The sequence below is a fragment of the Rhipicephalus microplus genome, chromosome 8 (assembly GCF_043290135.1).
Source record: "Rhipicephalus microplus isolate Deutch F79 chromosome 8, USDA_Rmic, whole genome shotgun sequence".
Lineage (NCBI taxonomy): Eukaryota > Metazoa > Arthropoda > Arachnida > Ixodida > Ixodidae > Rhipicephalus > Rhipicephalus microplus.
In genome coordinates, this window is record NC_134707.1 from 39905435 (window position 1) to 39932271 (window position 26837).

Genomic DNA, 26837 nt, shown 5'->3' on the forward strand with positions numbered 1-26837 from the left:
TGGAAGCTCTATCAGGGTATAACTGAAGAATTGCAGGAGTACCAAAGAGGAGTACAAAGAACAAGAAAAAAAAAAAGAAAGAGCGGAAAGACACACCCGAGTACCTTTAATCATGCAAAAGGGTGCAATTAATCACAATTTTGTGGCTCGGTCCTTCGTTCCTGCAATATTTGCGTTTGCTACATGTCGGGCGTTTCTCGCTCGGCAAAAAAATCATACATAACGGAATGGAGTTGACGGCGGGGGGGGGGGGGGGGGGGGGGGGGTCGGCACTTCTCTTCTTGTTCGTGTAAGGCACTCCTAGCGCCGCCCGTGGCAGAAATCGGGCCAAGAGTTATCGCCACCCGGCGGCCGTATTTCGACCCGAATCAGTTGAAAACGCAATAAAGACGAAAACTAGTGCGCCGTGCCGAGCGCGTTCGGGAGGAGGCCGCACTGCAGGCATCGTTGAAAAAAGCGATGGTTGCCACCGTAGGGTATTCCCACAAAAAAATGGAGAGTGGAACGAATCAATGAACTCGCGGAGAGCATGTGACGTTGCGCGCTTAATCTGGGATCCGTCAGGCACGATCGAAAATGGTGGAGGGGAAAGGGGGCAAGGGTGAAGCGCGCGCAACACGACGTTCGACATTTTTCTTTTTTTTTTGTTAATTCTGTGCAGCGCGCGAGAGGCGGCGGCGGGCGTCATCTGCGGCGCAAGCAGATCCGTACACGGAGGACGAAACGATAATTTAGTGCACCACGAAACAGTTTACGTGCGCCCCACGAAAGTAAAGAGCGAGTTTGGCGGGTAAAATAGTTGTTATGTGCAGTTCAAAATGAACGTTTATATTAGGGCAAATGAATAAAGATGATCTTTACCTTTTTCGACGATAAAAGGTGACTTTAGTGCGCAGGAAATAGATTCTGCACAGACTACAAAGGCGAGAAGTAACAGTGCGCGGTGCGAAAATAAGTAGTTCCATACAATCTTAGAATCAAAAGGGGCGACCATGGTGTGCAAAAGAATAGTTCCGTACACGACACGAAGGCAGATAGTGACATAAGTGCGCATAGGAGTATTTCTGTACACCATTTTCAGCTTAGCAGAAAACACTCCCTCCCGTCTTAATAGGCTCGCACGCCCTAAGATAATAAGAAGCGGCTCTAGTGCGCAACAAGGTACTTTCGTGCACAATAGAGAAATTAACAAAAAATTGCGACTTTATACTTGCGTAGACTGACGAAAAAAAAAACGTATCATTACACACCCAACCCTGTGCAGACGCAACGTGTAATTTTGGACAATAACGACGCAAACTGAGAACCAGGAAAATACGATATAAGATAGAATAAGGCACGCACACGAATATTTCGGCACATCACGTGTTACAGGACGCCACTATGTTCCACGGTTCCGTTTTAAAATGGGTGCTGTAAAATACTACTACCACTACTACTACTATTACTACTACTACTACTACTACTACAAACAAAACAACAACAACAATAATAATAATAATAATAATAATAATAATAATAATAATAATAATAATAATAACGAGCACACAGTAGCACGAATGAGACCCAAACATTCAGCAACGCAACTTCGTGTTTTGCCAGAACGAACGACACCGCAATCCGGAGAATAACCAAAAAGCTGACCTCACACTAAAGTGATACATTGAATGGAATTAAATTGAGAAGTACACTCTAACAACTCCAATGATGTTAATTTCACGGCACCAGGTTCATTAATACAGGATAAAGATGAGGGACAACGTTTCACAATTAAATTTAGCGCCTAAATCTACGCACGCGACGTCACGGATTTCAAAGTGCCTTTCTCGTAATTCAACCCTATTGGCTTTAGCAACGAAATCTTCACCACATATGACCTAGCAGACACCGTCAAAATCTGTGACGTCGCGGCCTCCGGAGCAGGAAATTCAGTGAAAAGTCCCCCCCCCCCCCCCCTCCCGCATTTTCTTGCTGGACGTTCTCTAGCTTATCACGCGTCTTATGGCGGCAAGCGTACAAGCGTGGTGATTTTGGGATTGTGAAAGAAAAAATCTACAAATGCAAAAATGTTCCCTTTCTGGTCAGTGTCCCTAGTTTAAGGGACAGAGATTAAACAAACAGGCGGCACTGCGGAGGGACGCACGGATAGGGCGTAAGCAGGGTACCCCGTCAGGGGGAGGGGAAGCAAAGAGGGGCATAGCCACAGGGGGTGGTGGGGCTGAACCCCCCCCCCCCGAATTTTTTTTTCAATTTTGCTTGCATACACACACGCACGAACATACGTGTATGGTTGAACATCACCTGGAAAAACAAAAATTCTGGCTGCTCGCCTGGGGGCGAAGGTTCATAGCAGCAGCGCCCCCCCCCCCCCCTCCCATGAAGTAAATGTATGAAATAGGCTTTGGGCCTACCCTCCCCCTTCCACCCTCGCCTCCCTTCATCAGCGCAATCGCCTGTGCTTAGGCGGACGCGATTGGACTCATTTGATGAGCACCGGCAGGAGGCGCGCACTGCACGGAACTAGAGAGAATTTGAACGGGAAAGAAAGCAGCCTCTTACTTCTCTCGCGCTCGCTTTTAGAAACAGGGTAACGCGCCTAATCGTGACAAACGACGACCGAAACACGTTAGCCGCTTAACGCCGATATATAGACCGACGAATCCCCCCCGGAGGCGTCGGAGCTGGCGCATGTGTGCGTTTTTTTTTTCTTCTTCTAGGATTTATATTTTGTAAGCAGCTTATCCCATAAAAAGAAACAAACGATGTACCATCGCTACGGTGAAAAAAACGTAGAGGAACACACACACACACAAGAACGAGAAAACGAAACTATGAAAGCAAACTAAACGCTTCCAAAGCTCGGCGCGCAGGTTAACAAAATTTCGGCGCGAGTTCCCTGCCAAAACGTTCGGATGCGTCCGCTCCTTCAAGCATTTATTTGCTGATTTATCTTTTAGATATACGCGCCCCGTCTTCTGGCAATTTCTCTTCCCACAATAAGCTTCCCCCCGCGAGGAAAACGATGAAAAATTGGCGGGAAGGAAACGCGGCGGATATGTCCCGTGTTTACTTCCGGAAATGCGGTCGGCGATAGCGGGTCACACGGGAAGAAGCAGTGTTACTTGGAACTTTTTTTTTTTTTTCTATCGCAGCAAGTACGCGAAATACGTTTGGTTAGTTGAATAAAATTCCGTCGGTTTACGTGCCAAAATGGTAATATTGGGGTGTTGCGAATCACGAATATTTTAACAGAACTAAATAAGAATCGGGCCCGAATCGAATACTGTAGCGTTTAAATATGGGAAGTCAGCCAACTTTAATGCGGGCTTATAATGCTAATGTAACCATTTCCGAACCAGCTCAAGCGTTCCAAATATGCGAAGCAAGTATTGGCAGCAAGGCGGTTAGGGTTGGGTTGAGATGATGCTGTGAAAAGGCACTTCCTAGTATTTGAGGATCGTCCGAAGTTTTGAAGTCCCACGAGTTCTTCTTTTTTTTAACCCAAGCAAAAATTATAACGCCTGCGGCTAAATGCTATATATTTTCTTTGTTGAAGAAGGACGACATAGAAACTATAAAATAAAAGAACACAAGTTTGCCTTAGCTGATTAAGTATTAATTAATTAATGTTTTTCTTTCACAAAGGCAACAACGCACGGACAGCGCATAAAACGCGCCGTTGTTCCGAAAGCGTCGCTGCAGCCACGCTCGCGAAAACGATAACGTCACAACAAAAAATCTGCTGCATGAAGACGAGACGAGAAGCTTGAAAAGGCAGGGGACTTAGAAAAAAAAGGGAATAAATAAACAAGTCACACACACACACACACACACACACACACAACACACACACACACACACACACACACACACACACACACACACACACACACACACACACGACCTTGCTACACGGTTGCTTTTACGCTTTATTCATACAGGTCCCGTTTTTTAAACGCAGCCGTCCCTGTCCATTCATTTGCGCGCACGCCTTCTGTCTCTCTCTTCGTACCACTATGAATTGCGGCGAATCATTCCATTCGCTTTTCGCGGATTAGTTTGCGCGTATTGGTCCGCAGACACACAGACGCAATGGGTGTTGTGGAAAAGCGAGGGGACATGCTAATGTACGAAACTCGTATAGTCACACTAAGACAAGCAAATGCACAGAACTGTAACGGACTAAGAAGACATTGCAGTCCTGTCGAAAAAATACATAAAGCAACTAAATCAGACACTGCACAAACGCACAAAAGAGTGACTGGTTAACAAAGCATATAGAAGTGATTACGAAAACAACACAAACGAAATCGAACGCTGCATAACGGCCAATATAACAGTTCCATTGAAAGCGCACAAGGCGCCACCTAGCGCCGACGTCTGCAATCTTTCTGGTGTTCGTCCTGGCAGCAAATCACCCTTTGTTCCGACCGTCCGCGCTTATAAACCGCTCACTTTGGAGAAGACTCGAGAGGAAGCGGGGGAAAAAAACTGCTTTAAAACACACAGCTAAGCAGTCGAGAACAAAGGAAGGAAAATTACGCATATACATACGTACATCGCACGAGAACAGAACGACAACGAACGTAAAACGAAAGAAATGAACGCATACACGCTTCAAAAGCATTCTCCCCTCATTCAATACGTAGTCATACTACACTCTCTCCATGGAAACGGGCCGCCTGCGGTTCCTTTCGTGTTCGCAGATATGCGGGTGTGTGGGGGGGGGGGGGAAGAGGTGGAGGAGCGAGAGAAGGATGCGCGCCACACAACTGTCTTATATAGGTCCAGTTAGGAAAAAAAAAAATGCAAGCCTTCGCGGTGACAGGACGCGCGACGTTCTTAATTAAGAGACGGCGCTTCAATCTCTCTTCCCACCCTTTCTGGTGTTCCGCTGCTAATGAGCAGATAACGGCTGCCGCCACACTGGCCACGAACCTCACAAAAGACACGACGGCGGCGCGCTGCCTCCCCCCTCTCCCTCCCTCCCCCCTGCATCCTCCACAATCCCGTACAGCTAAAGACACCGGCCTGTTTCGTCGTTTGTGATGGCGAAACTGTTACGCGTCGGCCCAGTCAGTGACCTTTTCTCTCCTCTATCGTTCCCTCCCCCTCTCCCCTTCCCCAGTGCAGGGTAGCCTACCGGGGCTCAGCCCTAGTTAGCCTCCCTGCCTTTCTCCTTATGTTCTCTCTCTCTCTCGTATAACGCGCGCGCACGTCAAAACGTGCTTTCACTCGGCCTTTTCTAGACGCTCTCTCGTTCGGCATACACTATGCACTTGCACCGAGGAACGCACGAAGAAACGTTCTTTCGTTCGGCCTCAGTTATGCTCTTCCAATGAGGAACGCAAAAACGAACGTTATTTCGTTCGGCCTCGATTATGCGCGTTTAAAAGGAACACCTACACAAACGAACGCTCTCTCGTTCGGCTAGAATATGCATTTGCACCGAGGAACGCACGAACGAACGTTCTTTCGTTCGCCCTCAGTTATGCTCTTCCAATGAGGAACGCACAAACGAACGTTATTTCGTTCGGCCTCGGTTATGCGCGTTTAACAGGAACGCCTACACAAACGAACGCTCTTTCGTTCGGCATCGGCTATGCAGTCGCACCAAAGAACGCACAAACGGACGTTCTTTCGTTTGGCCTCAGTTATGCTCTTCCACTGAGGAACGCACAAACGAACGTTATTTCGTTCGGCCTCGGTTATGCGCGTTTAACAGGAACGCCTACACAAACGAACGCTCTTTCGTTCGGCATCGGCTATGCAGTCGCACCAAAGAACGCACAAACGGACGTTCTTTCGTTTGGCCTCAGTTATGCTCTTCCAATGAGGAACGCACAAACGAACGTTATTTCGTTCGGCCTCGGTTATGCGCGTTTAACAGGAACGCCTACACAAACGAACGCTCTTTCGTTCGGCATCGGCTATGCAGTCGCACCAAAGAACGCACAAACGGACGTTCTTTCGTTTGGCCTCAGTTATGCTCTTCCACTGAGGAACGCACAAACGAACGTTATTTCGTTCGGCCTCGGTTATGCGCGTTTAACAGGAACGCCTACACAAACGAACGCTCTTTCGTTCGGCATCGGCTATGCAGTCGCACCAAAGAACGCACAAACGGACGTTCTTTCGTTTGGCCTCAGTTATGCTCTTCCAATGAGGAACGCACAAACGAACGTTATTTCGTTCGGCCTCGGTTATGCGCGTTTAACAGGAACGCCTACACAAACGAACGCTCTTTCGTTCGGCATCGGCTATGCAGTCGCACCAAAGAACGCACAAACGGACGTTCTTTCGTTTGGCCTCAGTTATGCTCTTCCACTGAGGAACGCACAAACGAACGTACTTTCGTTGGGCCTCGGTTATGCGCGTTTAAAAGGAACGCCTACACAAACGAACGCTATTTCATTCGGCATCGGCTATGCACTCACGCCGAGGAACGCACAAACAGACGATATTTCGTTCGGCCTGTTATATACTCTTCCACTGTGGAACGCGCAAACAAACATTCTATCATTCAGCATTGCTCATCTTTTGCACAAGCGATCAAAAGATTGTTCACTCGATCAGACTCGTTGAAGAATTGGGATTGCATCAGCGCATGAACGCTGCAGATTTTGCGCTTGGACTCGTAAGTTTAATTCATCTGGATGCAAACTGTTGTAAAAAAAAAAAAAAAACAGTACAGAGCGGACGCACGAGCCCACAAACACGGCCCGGGCACTCGTACAGTGAGCGCTCGGTCCATGGTTTGTCAGCACGCCGCACAACAAGCGCGCTATTCCAGGCTAAATGCCCACAACCATGCACATTTATCTCTTGCTCTCTTATCTCAGTAGGAGCAGCGCTATTCTAGACGCTCAGCCTCTCATTGGAAAATGAAAGCAAACAAGGAAAAGGGACAATATTCGGGAAAAAGGAACACAGAGACAGAGGCGAGGGATGAATAGGCCGCAAGGCGAAAACTCATTACGAACGTCGTCCCCACTCCAATCAGGTCCCAATATATAGCATATATGCACGGTTCTATTTAATCTTTTGCCCTCTCTTGCTCGAAGAACTAAGCCCCGCTTACGACTAGGCGAAAGTTTCCCCAATCCTCCTTTAATTTTCCCGCCCAAATTAAAGCAAACGAAAGCGAGCGGGCGCCACGGGCCGTTATCGGCTAAAGCAACAAGACGTTCTCTCGGGGGGGGGGGGGGGGGGAGATAAGAGGGCAGAGTTTTCTTTTTCCGTAGCACAACAGAACGGCCCGCATGCCGGGTGGTGAACGTGCGACTTCCCGAAGGGAGTTTCAGAAGTTGAGAAAGAAACTTCTTGAGTAAGAGATAGATGCCTGCACGAGAATGAAAAACGTGCGACTACATTTACGTATTTTTATAAAGCAATAGTAAATTTTCGCAGGGAAAATAAACGTGCCGAGCGTCAGGAAGAGAGACGCATTACAGTTTTCCTCGCGATTCCACTCGCACTTAAGCGATAATGAAGCAATGCCCAACAGACGGGTCCACTGTCAAAAGGCACACCTGCGGCCACAGCATACTTGCATTTAGCTTTTTATACGGAAGAACCATGGCGTAGATTTGCCCGCGGCTACTGATCCTAGACAGTTGTGAGTTCTCTCGACAGTGACGGGCACAAAAAAATGTGTCCATATGCACTGGCTGTTGGCGGGCCAGCGATCTGGACGGCGTTGATTCGAGTGTTACCTTTAAAAGAGACCCATACCTTACGATGAGCGTGGCGATCTGGGCTTGTTGGTATGGTAGCATGATAATATACGGTAGCGCAGACGAAGGACACGGACAAGAGAAGGCACCTTCCAGACAACACAGAGCCAACTTCCAACAACGGCTTATTACCCTCAAATCCTGCTAGTACACGTACTCCACAACGTCTCACGTCACGTGTGCATAGCTCTCACAACCTTAAACTGTTTCGCCATTTCACCAGCTCCTCTGTGAACGTACGAGAACCACCAACCCACACAAAACCGATTAGGGTCGAAAATTGGGTGCTATGACCCTTTATAACTCTGTCTAAATGTACTTACGAATTCAGACCACGACAGTGACAAAATTACGTTATGTGTCTACCTCGATGCATAAGCTGGCTGCTAACCGCCGCAGGCACGCAGGGAACCACGCACCTCGGACGTGAAATGAGATTGTGACAAAACGAGAAGAGCCACCCGCCCTCCACCCCACCCCAGTTTTAGACAGACCGGAAGAAGTCTTTCCAAAAGTCGTCGCTTCAGCGGCGAACGCTTTAATATATCGAGTCACAACCCTAACGCGATCAGACGGCTCAAAGGACCGGAAGCGGGGAAGTGTGAAGGAGAGAGCGAAACGCAGGAGGAAAGAGAGAAAGACAGAAAGACGTCCGCGTCGATCGGAACTGAAATCGCGAAACACGTCAAGCTCTCCCTCTCTCTCTCCTCTCGTACACTTCCGAACAGCTACAAAAATTTCGCTTCATCACTTCTAACTTCCGCTCGGGCGCCCAGTTCACTTCCTATATGCGCGGCACCACTTCCACTGCTTTCCGCTGGCGCTAAGCGCCGTCTACTTAAGGGATGTCCCACATGTGCAGCGAATATTAGAATATTACCGAGCACGAGGGAGCAGCCTTAACTCGACAATCCCTGACTGAATGGACAGATGATTGGCGCATTTGATATATATATATATATATATATATATATATATATATATATATATATATATATATATATGTATATATATATATATATATATATATGAGTGAACTTCCTACCGTGAAATTGCGAGAGACAGCGCACACGAACGTCAACTGCGCGCTAATCCCTTCAGCGCGGCCGCAATGAAGAGTAAAAATTTAGCCGAGACACACTGCGTGTTTCGCCCTTCCCTCAGATGTCATGCTAGTGGGGCTGAAACACCCTTTCTTTCCCAATGCGTAGTGTGCTTCCTCGTCTTCTTTTGTTCTTTTAGGTCGGCCTATTGCCTTGTCTTCACTTCAACTAATCGATCTTCCAACAGAAAGAAAAACAACAACAACAAACAAGATCTTAAGTTCGCAGTCAAACTCTCTCCCAGAGTGATCACGACAGAGTGACCTCATTGCTCCCAATATTTATTTTGTTTGTGTTTTCTCTCTACTTTTTTTCTGCCACCAATCATCTAACCGTCCTCAACTTATTTCTATCGCGAAACTGTTTATACCTTTCCATCGTTGTTCCTAACAACTCAAGGCTATAGTGCAGACGCGTACACCCAAGTGAACACCTCTACATTCAACTGCACCATCATCGGTCTCTCGCTTAGCCTGTCTCGGCTTCCACCAAGAACATTTTTCATCTTCAGAGAATCTTGCTTTACAACAACGCATTATAAGATAACGCGACCTCACCTCAAATAGTAAAACGCTTCCTTTTGAATCACCAAAAAATAACCCCCATCCATATTCCATCCCTCCCGTTTCGGTAATGTAGTAGGCCCATGTGCTCAGATTTAGGTTCACGTTAAAGAACCCTAAGTGGCCGAAATTTTCGGAGCCCTCCACTACGGCGTCTCTCATAATCATATGCTGGTTTTGAGACGTTAAGCCCCACATATCAATCAATCAATCAATCAATCAATACCGTTTCGGTAATTGGACAGCCAGCGTGAGGGCGAACGAAGTAAAGGAAAGACTAATTTCTCGTACGCAGTAATGATTATGATGATGATGCGTGGTTCTAATTGGCGCAAGGGTCGTACTCGGCCGAGGAGCGCCATGACAAATGACATTTAAAACAGCAATGGTCTGCGAAAGATGCGAACTATGGCTCCGATACGTGGCTGTATAGCGGCCTCAAACTCGACGCCATGAGGTGGGTAAAACATGTACTTTTTAAGATCATGAGGGTGACATGAAATGTGTGTAACACGAACGCATGGCAGTGATCGTTGAATTAACGCTATAATGGTATACATGACGTTAACACAAATGCCTCATCAATAGCACTATAGTTTCCGAGGGCTGCGAGACAGGTGCTATTTTGATGTACTAGTATGGGGAAAGACTATAATTTCAAGCACGCTGTAAATCAGAAACATTGTTTTCCAAGGCGGCTCACGCCCCATTACATTATGTTCGAGCTCGCCTTATTACGAAGAGACATCGGCGGTAGCTCGTCATAATCTCGCGTCGGGAAAGACAGAGGCGTTCGCTTATAGCGTGGAAAATATGGGGATTAAAGGTTGATTACATCGGATAATGAGCGTATAACACGGAGGCGAGTGTGGCTGTCACGACAGTGCGCGCGAAAGATTAAGGGGTCCATACAAGCGAGACAACAAGAATACAGAACTGGACTAAGCAGCGGCCCGAAATTTATTTTCTGCAAAAATAAAAAATAGAAAAGATACAACGAACAGTGCAATAAACCAATAAGATTTTTGATTATTAGTATTATTTCGGTAATTACACTCTTCTTCTGTGTCCAACCTCCGAAGATAAAAAAAATTAAGTCAGCTTCGCATTAGGCCCGAAGGAAGCACAGAGCTGAGCAGCCTGCTTTTTTTTCTCCCCGACTTTCTTTTGCCTTCCTCCCCTCTTCCTTTCGTTCTCTTTTGCAGTTTTCTTCTTTTTATTTATATTTCTTTCACTTTGTTCTCTCGTTTTTATTTCTCACTTGTTTCCTCTCTTTTCTCCCTATTTCTTATAAGCGAGTTTGTCTGCGTCACGCCATGCGACCGCCAAAGCACACGACCACAACGTACGACAACCCGGCCTCCTAAAATGCTCCGCATTTAAGAGCTGCAGAGTCTCGGTTTGTACGTAAACCGCTCGGCGAAGCTGAGAAAGAGAAACCACCCAGTAGGCGGGTAACCACCACTCAGTCACCCGTAGCTCCTATCACACAAAGGGGCTTCGCTTAACATAAACGGCGAATAGTCTACTATATATAGCAGACACATAGATCATTAGAGGCAGGTATAGGCACTATACTGAAATCCCGAAGAAGTCATTCCCCCCCCCCCCCCCCCCTGTTTTGGATTGAGAGAAGACCGCGACGTCGGGACGGGAAGGCCAAGCGTATCGACGCCGCGTCGTGGGCCTTCTGGATTGCCTCGAGCCGTTGGAACCAGTCGTGGCTCTTAAGCAGCGAGTGATAAGTGGTTTGCGCGATCAACAAAAAAAAAAAAGGATATATCGTTTCAGGTGGGCGCCAATTATCATCATTCACAATAACCGTCATCTACTTCAAATACTTTCCTCGCATTGAAGAAGAACGGCTATTTGGGCTAGTTGGTTGGAATTCATGGTAATAAGGACTGCAGCGCGAGCACGAAGGTGCTAGAAGGTCCTTTCGTTTCACTTTTCTTCTAGCACCTTCGTGCTCGCGCTGCAGCCCTTATTACCATGAATACTTTCCTCGCGTTATCACCACGGTTCCGATAGTTCGCGGTCACGAACTGAGCTCGCGTTATCAGTGCGACAAGGCATTCTCGATAAGAAAGTAGCCAGCGCCCAGTTTTCAAGAGAGGAAACACGAGCAAGTCGGATGACGATTATTGTGTAGTAGAAACACTCCCCTAATATTCACTTTTTTAAAAGTGTGGACCGTCCGGCATACCGAAGATTCCGCTTTAATTCGGGGGCCCCGAACCACCACCTGCAGTCTCAAAGAGTGCTGGCTCTTTCTCTCTCTCTCTCTCTCTCTCTCTTTTTTTAAACACATGCTGGTTCTTCAGAAGGAATCAGAAACATGCTGACGCCACGTTTTCTCCAGAAACGCAAAAGTGTCAGCTTTTTTTTTTAGCTTTTCTTGAGCAGCGAAAGCAGCTCAAGAAGTGGCGCCTTGCGCCCAGGGTTCAAGGTGCGATTCATCAATGTTTGACCACACATCATGATGACGTGTACGCCTTGCGCCCAGGGTTCAAGGTGCGCTTCATCAATGTGTGAACACACACCATGATGACGTGCACGCATTGCGCCGAGGGTTCAAGGTGCGCTTCGTCAATGTGTGAACACACATCATGATGACGTGTACGCCTTGCACCCAGGGTTCAAGGTGCGCTTCGTCAATGTGTGAACACACATTATGATGACGTGTACGCATTGCGCCCAGGGTTCAAGGTGCGCTTCATCAATGTGTGAACACACGTCATGATGACGTGTACGCCTTGCGCCCAGGGTTCAAGGTGCACTTCATCAATGTGTGAACACACATCATGATGACGTGTACGCCTTGCGCCCAGGGTTCAAGGTGCGCTTCGTCAATGTGTGAACACACATCATGATGACGTGTACGCATTGCGCCCAGGGTTCAAGGTGCGCTTCATCAATGTGTGAACACACATCATGATGACGTGTACGCCTTGCGCCCAGGGTTCAAGGTGCGCTTCATCCATGTGTGAACACACACCATGATGACATGTACGCATTGCGCCCAGGGTTCAAGGTGCGCTTCATCAATGTGTGAACACACATCATGATGACGTGTACGCCTTGCGCCCAGGGTTCAAGGTGCGCTTCATCAATGTGTGAACACACATCATGATGACGTGTACGCATTGCGCCCAGGGTTCAAGGTGCGCTTCATCAATGTGTGAACACACATCATGATGACGTGTACGCCTGAAGGAACTACGCGGTGAGGAAGCATACTTTCGCCAACCGATCAGTCTTCCCTACTGTAAACACACACACAGACACACAACGAAAAAAACATACTTGCTAGAGAAACAGTTGTACCGGGAGCACGCCACACGACCTCAGCTCGCATATACTGATCTCCACCATATGACAGAAAGAATGTAAAAGCTACGGAGAACATAGGTCCCCTGTATATTACCAACGCCACCAGCAGCAATGAATAAATAAATAAATAAATAAATGAACAAAACTTAGCAATCTACCTCAGTCCTCAGTTTTACTTTCACGAAAGACCCCGGCATACAAGCGATGCTACACAGCTTGCCGGAGAGAACTCAAAATGCGCGAGAAATCGGAACATGCGGCTTAGGGAGGGAAGGGAACGTGTCTTCCAGACGCAAACCAAAACAAAGAAAAGAACGCGGCAGGAAAGAAACGCTAGGCTATTACGAACACGTGGCGGAACGTAGGGATATATTAGGGAATCGCGTGGAGCCACGGGGAATGATGTTGCGCAACGCCAAAAAAACGCTTCAAAACGCAGGGGGGAAGGAAACGGGACGTGAAAGACATATCTGCAAATCACCTCGAGGGCGGCAGCCGGAACGTCGCGTTGTTATAAAAATCCCGTACGAGCGGGGGAACGCACAGAAGAGTGAACGCCGCGAAAAAGAAACGCTCCTGCGACGCAAACGAGCGCCGCCACTGAAAACGGCGGACAAAGGGGAAAAAATGCGTCGCTACAAAAGGAATGTCGGGGGAAACAAAGCCGTGTCCATACGTAATAACGGCAAAGCAGCGAAAGATGTATACCGAGCGCGGCGACTTGAAAGGGAAAGACGGGAAACGCGCGCGAGCTGCCACGATGTACAAGATGACGCGCGCCGTAACGAACGCGTGAACGCCGAGGTGGAGCGCCGCGATCGCGTTGCTCGGGTCACGTTGGAATGCGATTTCGCCCCGCGTTAGGGAGCGCCGAGACGAGAAAAGGCGTCGCAAAGGGAGGGGGACACAGAGGGAGGAAGCGTTCTTCCCCATTGGGGAAACAAAAAGGCTCGGCGGGAAATTTCTCCCACGTCTGTTCGCCCCCATTCGGACGGGTTCCCGAGGAGGCTCGCGTGGCATCCGAGTGTCACGGCTGCTCGGCAAAAAAATTTAAAAAAAAATGTAGGGGGGGGGGAGAAAATGGCGAACATCGTTGAATGAAGATGGCGAATCACATCAGACGCACCGGCTGTAGTGACGGGAGTGATTTTTCCAGGCTCGGAAATGGCAATTAAAGGGAAGAAAAAGGCGGGCAAACGGCGACAATATCTAGCTAGCGCTTTCTTTTTTAGGGGACACGAAGAAAGGAGAAAACCCGATGTGACGTACAGAAGCACGCCAGAAGGTTTGGGGGAAAGAAAAAGAAGAAAGCACGTCAGAAATGAAGACTGCCAACCGCACGAGGCAGGTGTTCGCTTGTCCGAGACACGTCGTCAACGCGCAAAAAAAGAGAAAGAAATATGGCCACCTTATTTATAATCATCATCATAAGTCTCCCGAAAGTCTGTTTGCATAGGTATATCCACCCTACTGCACCGTACTCATAAAAGTGATCCAATCTGTGGATTTGTGAGATGCATTATATCTTATCCTGGCTAGGGGGTGGGATGCATTCAGTGGTTACGGCCAAAAGCTTTGTGTTCCTCGGCGAAATCTTGTGTTCACGGAATCCCTCTGCTTGTTCTACCTCTGAACAAGTTTCCCAAAAAGTCAAAAAGGGCAAAAAGTCTGTCGTAATAAAGTCGGGCTATTAATATCTCGGGTTTTGCGTCCCGATCCCCGCGGGATACGATTATGAGAGACGCCACATAGTACAGTTCTCCATAAATTTAGTCCATCTGGTGTTTTTTAATGTCCACTGACATAGCCAAGTACACGGGCCTCAAAGCATTTCGCCTCCATTCAAATGTGACCACCACGGCTCGGATCGAACCCGCGACCTTCGCTTCAGCAGCCAAGCACCATAACCACTGGTTACGAAGTCATTACTTCAGCCAGGCATTACTTCAATGAAGGCATTACTTCAGCATTACTTCAATGAAGGCATTACTTCAATCAAAGCATTTCAGCATTACTTCAGCCAGGCATTATTTCCGCATTACTTCAATGAAGGCATTACTTAAGCCAGGCATTGCTTCAGCATTACTTCAATGAAGGCATTACTTCAGCCAGGCATTACTTCAATGAAGACATTACTTCAAAAAAGGCATTACTTCAATGAAGGCATTACTTCAAAAAAGGCATTACTTCAGCATTACTTCAATGAAGGCATTACTTTAGCATTACTTCAATGAAGGCATTACTTCAGCATTACCTCAATGAAGGCATTACTTCATTCAGGCATTGCTTCAGCATTACTTCAGCCAGGCATTACTTCAGCCAAGCATTGCTTCAGCCAAGCATTGCTTCAGCATTACTTCAATGAAGACATTACTTCAGCCAGGCATTACTTCAGCATTACTTCAATGAAGGCATTACTTATGCCAGGCATTATTGCAGCACTACTTCAACGAAAGCATTACTTCCGCCAGGCATTCCTTCAATGAAAGCACTTCTTCAGCATTACTTCAATGAAGGCATTACTTCAGCCAGAAAGGAACACGAGCAAGAACGCTAAGCTAAACGACCAAATCGGATAATTAAAAAAAAAGTAAACGTTCTTTTTCTTAGGGTGGGGGAGGGGGATACACGCGGGACTTTCCCTACGGTAACTTTTCGCACCTCGAGAGAGCTCTAGAAACTTTATCGTGCCACGACGCTGCACTGGAGTGACGATGAGACAAGCCAATCTCTGGGGGCAGGCGCGCTTCGAGCGCAATTTATCCCACAATGCTTCCATCACCGAAAGCGCCCAGCGTTTTCTTTTATTTCTCTCTCTCTCTCTTTTATACAACTTTTGTTGAACACTCTATCCCAGTTCTTTCATTACTGTTTTCTATCTTTCTGTTTTCCCTCTTCTTTCTGCAGCGGACGCTTCAGCCACATACAGCGGTACACAGCCCACCCCCCCGAGAAGCTCAATCCTTCGTTCTATCAGGGTATTTCTCTTGGCGTCGCTTCCGGAAAACTCATTACAACGCAATTTAGAACACCCAGCGTCGTCGCTTGGGGGGCGACACCTGCCGGAGGCGCCCACCCAAAACTCGTTTTCCCCAAAGAGTGCGGCCAATTGCCGGTGCGCCCCCCTGCGGCCACCACCGCATTCACCACTCGCGTCACAGACGAAATTTAGCGCAGTCAGATGACGCTGCACTGCGCACCCCCCCCCCCCCCCTGCCCCTCTCCAGCCCCCTCTAACGAGAGCACACGACATTTACGAATGGAAGCAATGGAGAAGGGACGCACAGAAATGGGCGAGGAGGTGAAGACGATTCGCTGTATAACGAAGTGAAATGGAACGAAGACGAAAAAAATGCGCTGACACAAAATCGAAAACAAAACTATGGAGGAGAGGAGTTGCCCAAGTGAATGAATAGAAGTGACGACCATGGTTTTTGGGCACTGGAAAAGAACGACGTAAAGCCAGTCACGGAGTACGCTGGTGCGAACGACGCATGACGCTTTTGTTATTTTTATTTTGACAGGCGTAAAACCTGGATCTCTTGTAACACCTTCATACGTAGTCGAATACAAACAGATGCGAAGGAAAATATGAAGTGAGCGGATGCAGTCGTAGAAGGAAGAAGGTGCATTTAGGAATAATAGTAATCATCATATCTCGGGTTTAACGTCCGAAAACCCCTGCATGCTTACTAGAGGCGCCGCAGTGGAGGGCTCCGGACACTTACCCCACCTGGTGGTATTCTTTGACGCGAAGTGGAGAGGGGACTCGCTCGCTGGATTCCGTGCCGACCGGTTGTGCCCTCGCGATCTTTGACGTCAGCGTAGCTCTGGCCGACTGGGCTTGCCCTACATTCTCCTGACGCCGACCTCCGACGACAGTGTAGCTCTGACCGACTGGACTTGCTCTACGCCATCTCCTGACGCCGACCTCTGACGACAGTGTAGCTCTGACCGATGGGACTTGCTCTACGCCATCTCCTGACGCCGACCTCCGACGACAGTGTAGCTCTGACCGACGGGACTTGCTCTACGCCATCTCCTGACGCCGACAAGAGCTCTCGCAAGTGGTGCCCCACCCTCGGATTCCTGTGACCGTGTTTCCATCCTTCCTATCTCTCCTATCCCCTCGATATGTCGTCGCTCTCTGGGTTAACTCATCTCTCTCTCTCTCTCTCTCTCTACACCTTTATTCCTATCCTTTTAATCCCTCCTCACCCCCATCCCTTGTAAGCTACTGCTGAGGTGTCGCACCCTGATGCAGACAGTTGCAGAGCTCACTTTTTTGTTTTCCTTATTCTAAACATAAACACTCCCCCCCCCCCCCCCGCGAACGCGAAGTGAAGATTCAGAGAAAAAATCACAAAACGTAAGAAGAGAAGCCATCGCAACTTCGCGAGCTCTTCTGATGTGATAGCCATGATTTCAATCCCGAGGAGATGCTGTGAATGCATGTTTTCTGAGAATAACGGTATAAGCAGAAATACAACTTTCGCGTTTAAAAACGAACCTTTTTTTATTCTTGTTTCTGAGATGATGTAAACATTAGTCACAGTTTTGCCGCAAAGAAGATGCAATAAAGTAATCATGACTTTATCTTCATAATGAAGACTCCGTATGTAGTATGCATGACTTCACAGCTCATCTCTAGTGCATAATTTGTAAAGCTACTTTGTGTTTATGAACACAGAACTTGTAAAAATATTTTTGTGTTTATGTGCATTGTGATTAGGCGCCATATAGTGACGTTGACCTTGTGAAGTAGAAGTACTGTTCTAGTTTTACCGGTTGGAGCATTAATGAGGTGTTCATTGTGTAAGCTGTCCCCCCTTCCTCCCCCCCCCTCTCTGTACATGGCAGCAACGGGTAGAACAAAGTACACACAAAGGTGCGAACAATCAGCTGAGCTGATCGCGGTAAAGATAGCGGGCGCGCGTACCGCGTCCGGCCGGTGGAAGTACGCAGTCCCTGCCGTAATCGGAGAGGGACTGTTCCAATTCGCCCCCTCCAGGCGAACCCCGTTGCAACACTTCCTAGCACGCGTTTCATCGATCCTATATACAAAACGCACCAAGCATGCTTTATAGTCATCACAGCACGAAATGCTTCCGTAGAACATAAAGACGACGGCTACGTACACTTTTCGAGTGTTCCTACAAATTGCTATAAAATAGAAACGTGGCGTTCAATGTCCTAAAAAAGGTACAGTGGATTGCCAGGCACAATGCCGTGGAAGAAGAACGAACCAAGTTTGGCCACCAGGAAATGTATACGTCATCCCTAAGCCTCCGAAATACAAAATTGCTTCTTACATTGGGCACGACACCGAAAATGCGGCGCCTGCGGCAAGGAACCAAATCTACACGCTACACCGCGCACACCACCGCAGCCGCGGAACAACACGAGCGAGGTGTAAGAGAATGAAATGAGAATAAATTAGGGAGCAGCGAGACCTTAGAAAGAATTAAGGGTTCGCGTGACTTGGGTTCGCAGCGTGTACTCACGATGAAACGCGTAGCGGGGCAGGGCGCGCACGCGATGTTTCGATTGCAAGCGCAGCCGTAAGACGCGAGAAGAAACCGGTTTTGTTGGTACATTTCCTGAATTTCCGCGTTCTCGACGTCGTTACAAAGTGGATATCATAAGCGCCCGTTTTTGAAACAAAATCCGCTTCTTCCGGGTGTTGTAAAAATACGAAAGAAAAAAAAGTGAGGCCAGGTGCGTGACTGCTAGAACTTTGTTGTTACCGTGCAGAAACCTGGATTAACTGGCGGTCTATAGAAGCGACCTACCTAACAAAACAAAAAAAGGAAGAAAACGGAAGTACAGTCACAGGGGCAACGCATACACGTGAAGGTGCAGGGTAGCATACCGGTCCTTCTAGACTGATATTAAAGGTACTGTCTGTCATCCTTCGTTGCTCTCCTGTTTTTTTTTTTTGTCGCAATAAAGAGCGTACCATGTGAACTGTCTAAACCTTGCATCGCTTTCTGTGAAAAGTGCGTAAAAATTTTTAAGACAGAATTTTTCTGTCCGCGTTATGTCTCCTTCCATCGGTGGGATGAATGCCCACAACACTGGTCGGTGACAGTGAAAGTCGAAAACTGAAGCCACGTGTGGTTTTTTGCAGTGTTCATCAAGTTTGGTTATTAATAAAACAAATATCTCAGTGGTGATGATGATAGATTTGTGGGGTTTAACGTCCCAAAATCACCATATAATTATGAGAGACGCCGTAGTGGGGGGCTCCGGAGATTTCGACCGCCTGGGGGTTCTTTAACGTGCGCCCAAATCTGAGCACACGGGCCAACAACATGTCCGCCTCCATCGAAAACGCAGCCGCCACAGCCGGTATTCGATCCCGCGACCTGCGGGTCAAAGCCGAGTACCTTAGTCACCAGACCACCGCGGCAGGGCAATATCTCAGGGGCAATTTTAGGCACACACAATTTGTTGTTCTCATGAGCGGCGGCGGTCGCAGTGGTCGTGTTTCTCCGCCGTTTGCAGGCAGGGATGCAGACAAGCTGGATGGATGGATGGATGAATATGGCTGTACCCTTTAGATCGGGCGGTGACTAGCGCCACCAAGCTAACACACTGTTGTCAGCGCCACCGGGCGCCTGTTGGGAGCACGCGAGGAAAGAAAAAAAAAGCGAAAATTGGTTTCTGGTGCAACCTAAAGCTGCCTCAAGCGCATAAAACACAATTTCAAGTTGAACGTGTTTGTTTTTAGGCAAAATAAGTGTACCTGCGAGGATTCCTTCTCCTACTAATAGATTGTCAAGATTGACCACATTCGCCGTTGGGTGACGCTAGTGGTCCCTTTTCATCGACTGGTCCCTGGCCCGAAAGCATGCTCGTTGCCGCCGATGTGATGAACGATTTTTTCGTTTGCACCACAATCAAAAAAACAATTTTCCGAGCGGTAGACAGTTCCTTTATCATCCATGCCTTCCCTTTCCTTTCTATTGCTTCTTTTTTTATGCCACACGTTGCATATGTCCAAGCACTTGTACAATGAGTAAATTAATTAGTTGCAAGCGTTTGTTGTGTTAGGCCTCTAATTAGTTTTGCTTTGGAAAACTATTTTCCCATCTTTACCCCTCCGGAAAGCCGGATACGAAAGGAACGCCCTTGTGAGAATCACGTCGTCACCTCGCCTTCATTCTTGCGTCCGCTGCATAACCCGAAATCCACGACTATAGTTATAGCGCGAGAACAGAACGACGACACAGAGACAAGACGGACACGAGCGCTTCGAGCGTGTCCTTCTTGTCTCTGTGTCGTCGTTCTCATCTCGCGCTATAACTATCTTCATGCCATACCAACTAGCCCAAGCTGCCACACTTCGAAATCCACGTAAACGTCACTTCCGAGGGAGCTGCACGGTTACAGTGACGTGGTGCCGAAGTGGCGAATTGTGGCTAGAGGGCGCTGTCGACGGGTAATGGGACAGCAACAGTGGCGAACGCGCGAAAAAGAGCTGATCAACAATGAACGGGTGCGAGCCTACTTACAAAAACAAAAAGCAAAAAACAACGATGAAATCAACCGCAAAATAGATAAAAGAGTGAAAGAAAGAAGGGTAACAAAACAAAATCGAAGCAGCGCGAAACCCACTCGCAGTGTTTTTCCTGGTGATGAATGACGAGAAAGGCGCGGGAAAACATCGATCGAACGTTATTCGCGTAGGGAAAAAAATATAAAGCAAGCAGAAGAAATCGATGAGCAACAACAGGCTCTGAAAGGGCTAGACGAGAGACAATACCGTGCTCGAAGACAGTGGTCCGGAGGCATGTTCGATGCGACGCACGTTAACACCATAGCGTTGGGGGCAGGCACAAAGCCAGCCGCAGAGCAGTGCAGCTACTGTCAAATGGAGAGAACGCTGCCCCAAATTCCCGAATAAATTGCATCCACAACCGGGTCATCCTCCCTCGTGAAATGCGAGATAGAATAGTGGCTTCCGTTCGTCAATAAGCTTATCGGCATTAAAGGATTAGCCAGGTATATCATGGCACCTTGTGATGCCAAACAGGCAAAAAAAAAAAGAAAAGAGTTCCACGCTCGCCGTAATGACAATAGGCGGCGTTGACCGACGCTCTCACGTTTAAACACACATATATACCCTATAAAGTGGACGTGGAGATGACCGCCACCCTAGCACAGTGGTAAATCATCGAACGCGTTATTCAAAGGTCGCAGGTGCGGATCCTGCCAACGGAAAGTTATCTCTTTGTCCACCGTTTTTATTCGCGTTTGCATTAGAATTACTCGTAATATCCCCCCCCCCCCCCAGCGCTTTCCTAAGCTTCAAAGTCTTAGTTGTCAAGAAAATCATGTCTAACAAAAAAAAAAGAAAAAAACGACCTCATAAAATTTCCATTTTTCTTCACTTTGTAAAGAGACATTCTAAGACCTGTATTCACAAACCAACATCGTCCTTACGACAAATTTCTCTTCTCGATTTTACGCCTTTATTGCACTTCGTGAACGAAGTAGACCAGTATTCACGAGACAATGTTGTAATATTAAACCCTGTTACTGTTTTTTTCTGCAACGCATGCGAAGATTACGGGAACTTGAGGAAAACGCGAGGTAATGCCAAGGTTGGTTTGTGAATACGCGCTTTGAGTAATACGCAAGGCCGATCCTTTTCCTGCGTAGAAAACGAGTATATGGGAATAGAGAAAGAGACTCACGGCGAGGTACTGTGGCGTGACCGTGCCGAGGTTGACGAAGTTGGCCATGGTCCACAGGTTGGTCATGACCTGCTGCTGACGCTTCTGCTCCTTCTCCTTCTGCGTGTCGGCGAACTTCACCACCATCGGGTTGTTGCAACCCTGCGTCGAGAGAAAGGGAGCACTCTCAACATTACCACCGTACTCTTGGCGCACACGGAACATGAGCAGTTAGCAAAAAAAAAAAAATGTTTATGACGCAGAGCCCCACACTCACAGTCGCACTCAGGGATTCACACGAGTGCTGTTTACGTGCACTGTTTATTACCAGCCTGTTTATGAGTCTCTTCCTTGTGTGCTTGTTGCTTTCGCGCTTGTCGAGATGTGCAGGTTCGACTGATAAACACATCCCAAAAAGATCCCAGTCTTTTCCCCGCCTCACAGACAGCAACGTTTTCAGAATCCCTCGGTTTCGGATCGGTCGAATGAGAACAACATTGCAGCAGCGTTCAGGCGCTCAGTCAGACGGCGTTTCTCTCTGATATTACGCGGTCTTTCTTTGCACTGTAGGGAAAAAAATAATTAACATTACGTCAGAACCACAGGTCAGCGAACAGGGACCGTCGCAGACCGTAAATCGCAGCGGGATTTACACACGGAAAGCGGGTGAATTACATTATCAATAGGTATACCACTCCACCCACGTCTCCCCCACAACTCACCACCATGTGCACTGCTTCTCCCGCCACTTTTCCCTTATTCGGTCACCACCACGTCATTCCCAGTTCATTCAACGCCACTGCATGCCACCATGCAGAGCTCGGTGTCCACAAAGGGGAGCTGACTGAATTTTTGAAAGTGAACTGAGGGCACGGCGACTTGACCCCCCCCCCCCCACACACACACATCAAGCACTCTCTCCTTAGTAGGCATATGAACACTTCTTTTGCACTCTCCTTATCGTCCATCCAGCATGCATTCATAGACAACCCCCAACCCCCCTGCCTCGATCACCCTCCCCCCCTCTCTCTCTCTCGTCTCTTTCGGACGATTTCCTCGCACGAACACAGGCCGTCGGCGTTATATAGCCAGGCCTCGACGGGATCACCGGCTCAATGCAGCGCTCGGCGAAGCGGGAATAACGGCGCGTTTACGACGGTTCCCGTCGTCGAACGCCGGCATCCGCGTTCACGGCCAATTTGCGAAAGGAGAGATTAGAAGGCTCGCTACGAAGACGCCGCACGTGCAACGTTCGTAAGAGAAAAGTCCCTCGGCAACCGCCGCTCTCGTGGCCATCTCGTGAAATACGTGCAGCCAAGCGAAGGCTATAATAACAGGTGCCCGGACAGAACTGTGGGGCCTGCAGTCGGCTCGTAGTGGTGGAGCCTGCGGCTCTTTAAACACAGGATAAAAACGGAAGGAGACTTCATTACAACAACTGCTGGGGCCGAACATTTTAAAACTTGGGTTATGGGAGACGGAATAGTGGAAGGCTTCGGAAATGTCGACAAACAGAAATTTTTGTCGCGTGCGCCTATATCTAAGTACTAAGTTCAATTGAGTACCAACTTAAATTGAGGACGACACAGAGAGCAATGGAAAGGAAAATGATAAGTGTCACTTTAAGAAACAGGAAGGCAGTAGAGTCGGTTGAACTCGTTGAAGTGAAGAAGAAGAAATGGAAGCGGGCTGGGCATGAATCGCGGTAACTGACCAGATTCCAAAAATAATTGATTGATATGTGGGGTTTAACGTCCCAAAATAGAATTCAAAAGTAGGCTAACGCATTGACAGCGAGACAGAAAATTGGGTGGACAGATGAGATTATGAGAAGTTCGCAGTTATAACGTGGTAGCAGATAGCACAAGACCGCGTCGATTGGTCGAACATGGGAGAGGCCTTCGCTCTGCAGTGCGCGTAGTGCGGCTAATGATGATGATGACGATTATACCTAACTACACGGGCCTCAAGACGTTTAGGCTCCACCAAAAACGTAGCCGCCGCAACCTGGCTTCGATACCACGCCCTGCGGGTCAGCAGTCGAGCACTAAAGCCATCAGACAGACCGACCGACCGACCGACCGACCGACCGACCGACCGACCGACCGACCGAGCGACCGACCGACCGACCGACCAATTGACCACTGTGGCGGGTGAGTGGAGGCGACTCCAATCTGTGTCTGGTATAGTTGCACTAGCACGCCAGCGTGCATACTCTAATGTGTTCACGGGGTTACCTTCACTTCATCGCACTGCCGGAGCTGATCACGGAGGGCATGGCTCAGATATGATCCACCAGGTGCCGCGACAATACCAACTGCTCAGAAGAAAAGCTTCTGCTCTATCAGGGGGATCATAAAAATAATACTTTAAGGATGATCCTGGGCATAGAACAATTTTACATTACAGGACGAGGATAGAGCGAGATTTTGAAAAACCATTCTTGTTTAAAAAGATGAAGAGAGATAATTTTGAGGGGTCTCTTCTTCGTCGCACGCCGCTAACGAAAATGAGCAGATAATGAAGCCAAGCAAAGTATAGTGCACGTTAAATGCACTGTTTTAAGTGTATTGAAACAATCGTGGCACAAATGCCAAGAAAGCAAAGTGGGCGAAAAGACAACTCGCCGCCAGCAGGCATCGAACCTACAACCTTCCAACAGTTTTTCAAAAGAGAGAGACGAACAGCTCAGCATTATGCGCCGCTGATTCAGCCGCCATTCTTTCAAGCAGTCGGGATGGGCGCGTAAAGAGTGATCAGGCAGCGGTTGCTTTTTTCCGGTTGGCCGAGGGCACCCGCACAGTGTTCCGCTGCAGTGCACGGAACTGCTGGGACGGACGTAACTGGCCGCGATCAAACGCCGCGCGCCAACGAGTCAAGCGAGAGATTCGAGAAGTCGTTAACCCCGTCGGTCTAATACTCATCGCCGCATATTAGTACAGAAGACGCTAAGGACTCCCCGGCGTATACGGGCCTCTCCATACGGCAACTATATACATAAAAATAAAAACGTACTGACGCAATGCATGACGTCACAGAGTGCGACCCGGACTCTTTCCTCCATCGTACGTCACAAGCGACCCCGACCATCCCGACGATATACTGAGCAAAGATTGACTTGATTATATCTATATATATATATATATATATATATATATATATATATATATATATATATATATATATATATATATATATATATATATATATATATATATATATATAACGAGGGTCTCGTACTGGCAGACTTGGTGTCATTAGGTTGTATACGAGGGACTATTGATCAGCTGCCCGCTCGTAATAAGTTCACGTGCTACGTGACGCCACACATGCGCTTAAAAGAGTGTTTCACACTCGTCGCTTGGCTTATAGATGGCGCTGACTGACACTCCTACTTCTAAATTCACATATAAACCCCCCCCCAAAAAAAAAAAAACGTGGATGGAGGGAAGGCCGCTGTGATAGCTCAGTGGTTAAGAGCATCGAACACGCTATTCGAAGGTCGAAGGTTCGATTCCTGCTCACGGCTGGTTATTTTTTTACCCACTTTTCTTTCTTCTTATTTACATTCCATTGGTTCTTCTGATAACTTCCCCCATACATTCCTTGGCATTACTGTCTGTTAGATCTCGTTAATATTGTGTCAAAACACGGATAAACGAGCGTTTGTGTATACACTCCTTATATATATATATATATATATATATATATATATATATATATATATATATATATATATATATATATATATATATATATTGTGTGTGTGTGTGTGTGTGTGTTGGTGGCGTATCTGCATGCTACTAGAGCTTTTAGAATCTCGTATCTATGTATTCTCTAGTAAAGGAACACGCCACCTTATACCAACGTATTCATGTTGCGCCTCGAATATGCGTAATGTTTGCAAGTATGAATAGAAAATGTTCAGACGTATGAACACAGCCACCAGAGTAAGATGGCTGGGCGTTCAACAAGTGCTTAACATTTGACTCTGTTGCTGAATCGTTAGACAGACAGACAGACAGACCAAAATTTCTGTGTTCATGTATCTTAAGAAAGACTGCATCATTTTTCTTTTAAAGCTGGATAAAGATTTCGAAGTTCAGGGTCTTTGAAAAAAGGCTGCGGCGGCCTTAAGAACCACCGCTAATCTGTTCACGTCCGGCTAAAGACCGCAAAGAGAATCGCCGAGTACGGCTTCAGACGTCCTCGTCCGTGCACTGAACAAATGACACATTGATTGATTGATATGTGGGGTTTAACGTCCCAAAACCACCATATCATTACGAGAGACGCTGTAGTGGAGGGCTCTGGAAATTTTGACCACCTGGGGTTCTTTGACGTGCGCCCAAATCTGAGCACACGGGCCTACAACATTTTCGCCTCCATCGAAAATGCAGCCGCCGCAGCCGGAATTCGATCCCGCGACCAGCGGGTCAGCACCTAAGACACTACACTGTAAGCAAAAACTATCCGAGTTTGGGGCTTTTGTGGCTCATGACCTCTGAAAACTCTCTTGCGTTTAAAATTACTACCTCGTGTAGGAGTAAAAGATGGTACATGACATAGTTTTACCACCACCTCTCAGGCAAACAGTAAAAGGATGTCAAAATCCAGTTTTACCACGTAGGGAGTTTTCTATCACGTGATTTTTAACCTGCGTTTCAGAGTTTATTACCACGTGACTGCAAGGTGCAGCTGCTTCGGTGGCTTTTGCCCCATACCCCCATCGTGACGCTCTCAGTGAATCCTAAGGGTACGCGAGGACCACAGATCTTTTTTTTTTTTTTTTTTTGGCATCGACGTGCCTCAGGACTGACCTCGTGTCAGCGCACTTTCACTGGAACTGGGGGCAGCATAAGCACAACGAGCGAGAACAGCATTCTGTGAACGAAAAAGAAAAAAAAAAGACAGGGGCTCTCAAAAGAAGAAAAAAAAAGAAAGAAAACCTGCTGTGGAAAGTTTCCTGCATATTTTCGCAAATTGTTGGCTTTTGCTCGGCGGTGGTGCCTTGGAGGCAGACGGTGCAAGAAGCTCGGTATCTGTGTGTCTGGTTGGGCTGATGGACCTCACGTGTTTTCTACATCGTCAAACGACAGTGCGCTTCCGAGCGCCTCCGAACCTGCACGTCGCGGATATCTCGCTTCCGAGCCGAATCGCGAAGATCTGCAGTGGTAACAAAATCAATCTGGTGTCATCGTCCGTGCTTGCCTACTGGAGAAGAAATAAGCGAAATGCTTCACTCTGTCGTCGGCACCGAGCCGCGGTCGCCAGTGACCAGTGGGAGTGTGTCGCCGGGGCAGGTGAAAGAAGCATCGCATATGTTTTGTTCCACAGTAGGCGATGTCTGCGTGAGTAATGTGCTGCCCGAATTGCCCACCTCATGCACCAACTGTTCTCCAACATGTAGCGCGAAGCCGA

General features: G+C 47.7%; 1 protein-coding gene and 1 non-coding gene across 31 annotated transcripts in view; one reads left to right on the forward strand and one right to left on the reverse strand.

Moving 5' to 3' along the window:
* The window catches only part of LOC119164399 (CUGBP Elav-like family member 1-A), a 646479-nt gene that overhangs the window by 73662 nt on the left and 545980 nt on the right, over positions 1–26837 (reverse strand). For all 30 annotated transcript variants that reach the window (XM_075871581.1, XM_075871606.1, XM_075871607.1 and 27 more), the window contains one exon: positions 21438–21578. In XM_075871581.1, coding sequence (XP_075727696.1) covers positions 21438–21578 — 141 coding nt within the window. The remainder of the gene's footprint in view (positions 1–21437; positions 21579–26837) is intronic.
* TRNAA-CGC (transfer RNA alanine (anticodon CGC)) lies at positions 24872–24945 on the forward strand. Its single transcript has one exon. It is a non-coding gene; the product is annotated as a tRNA-Ala (tRNA).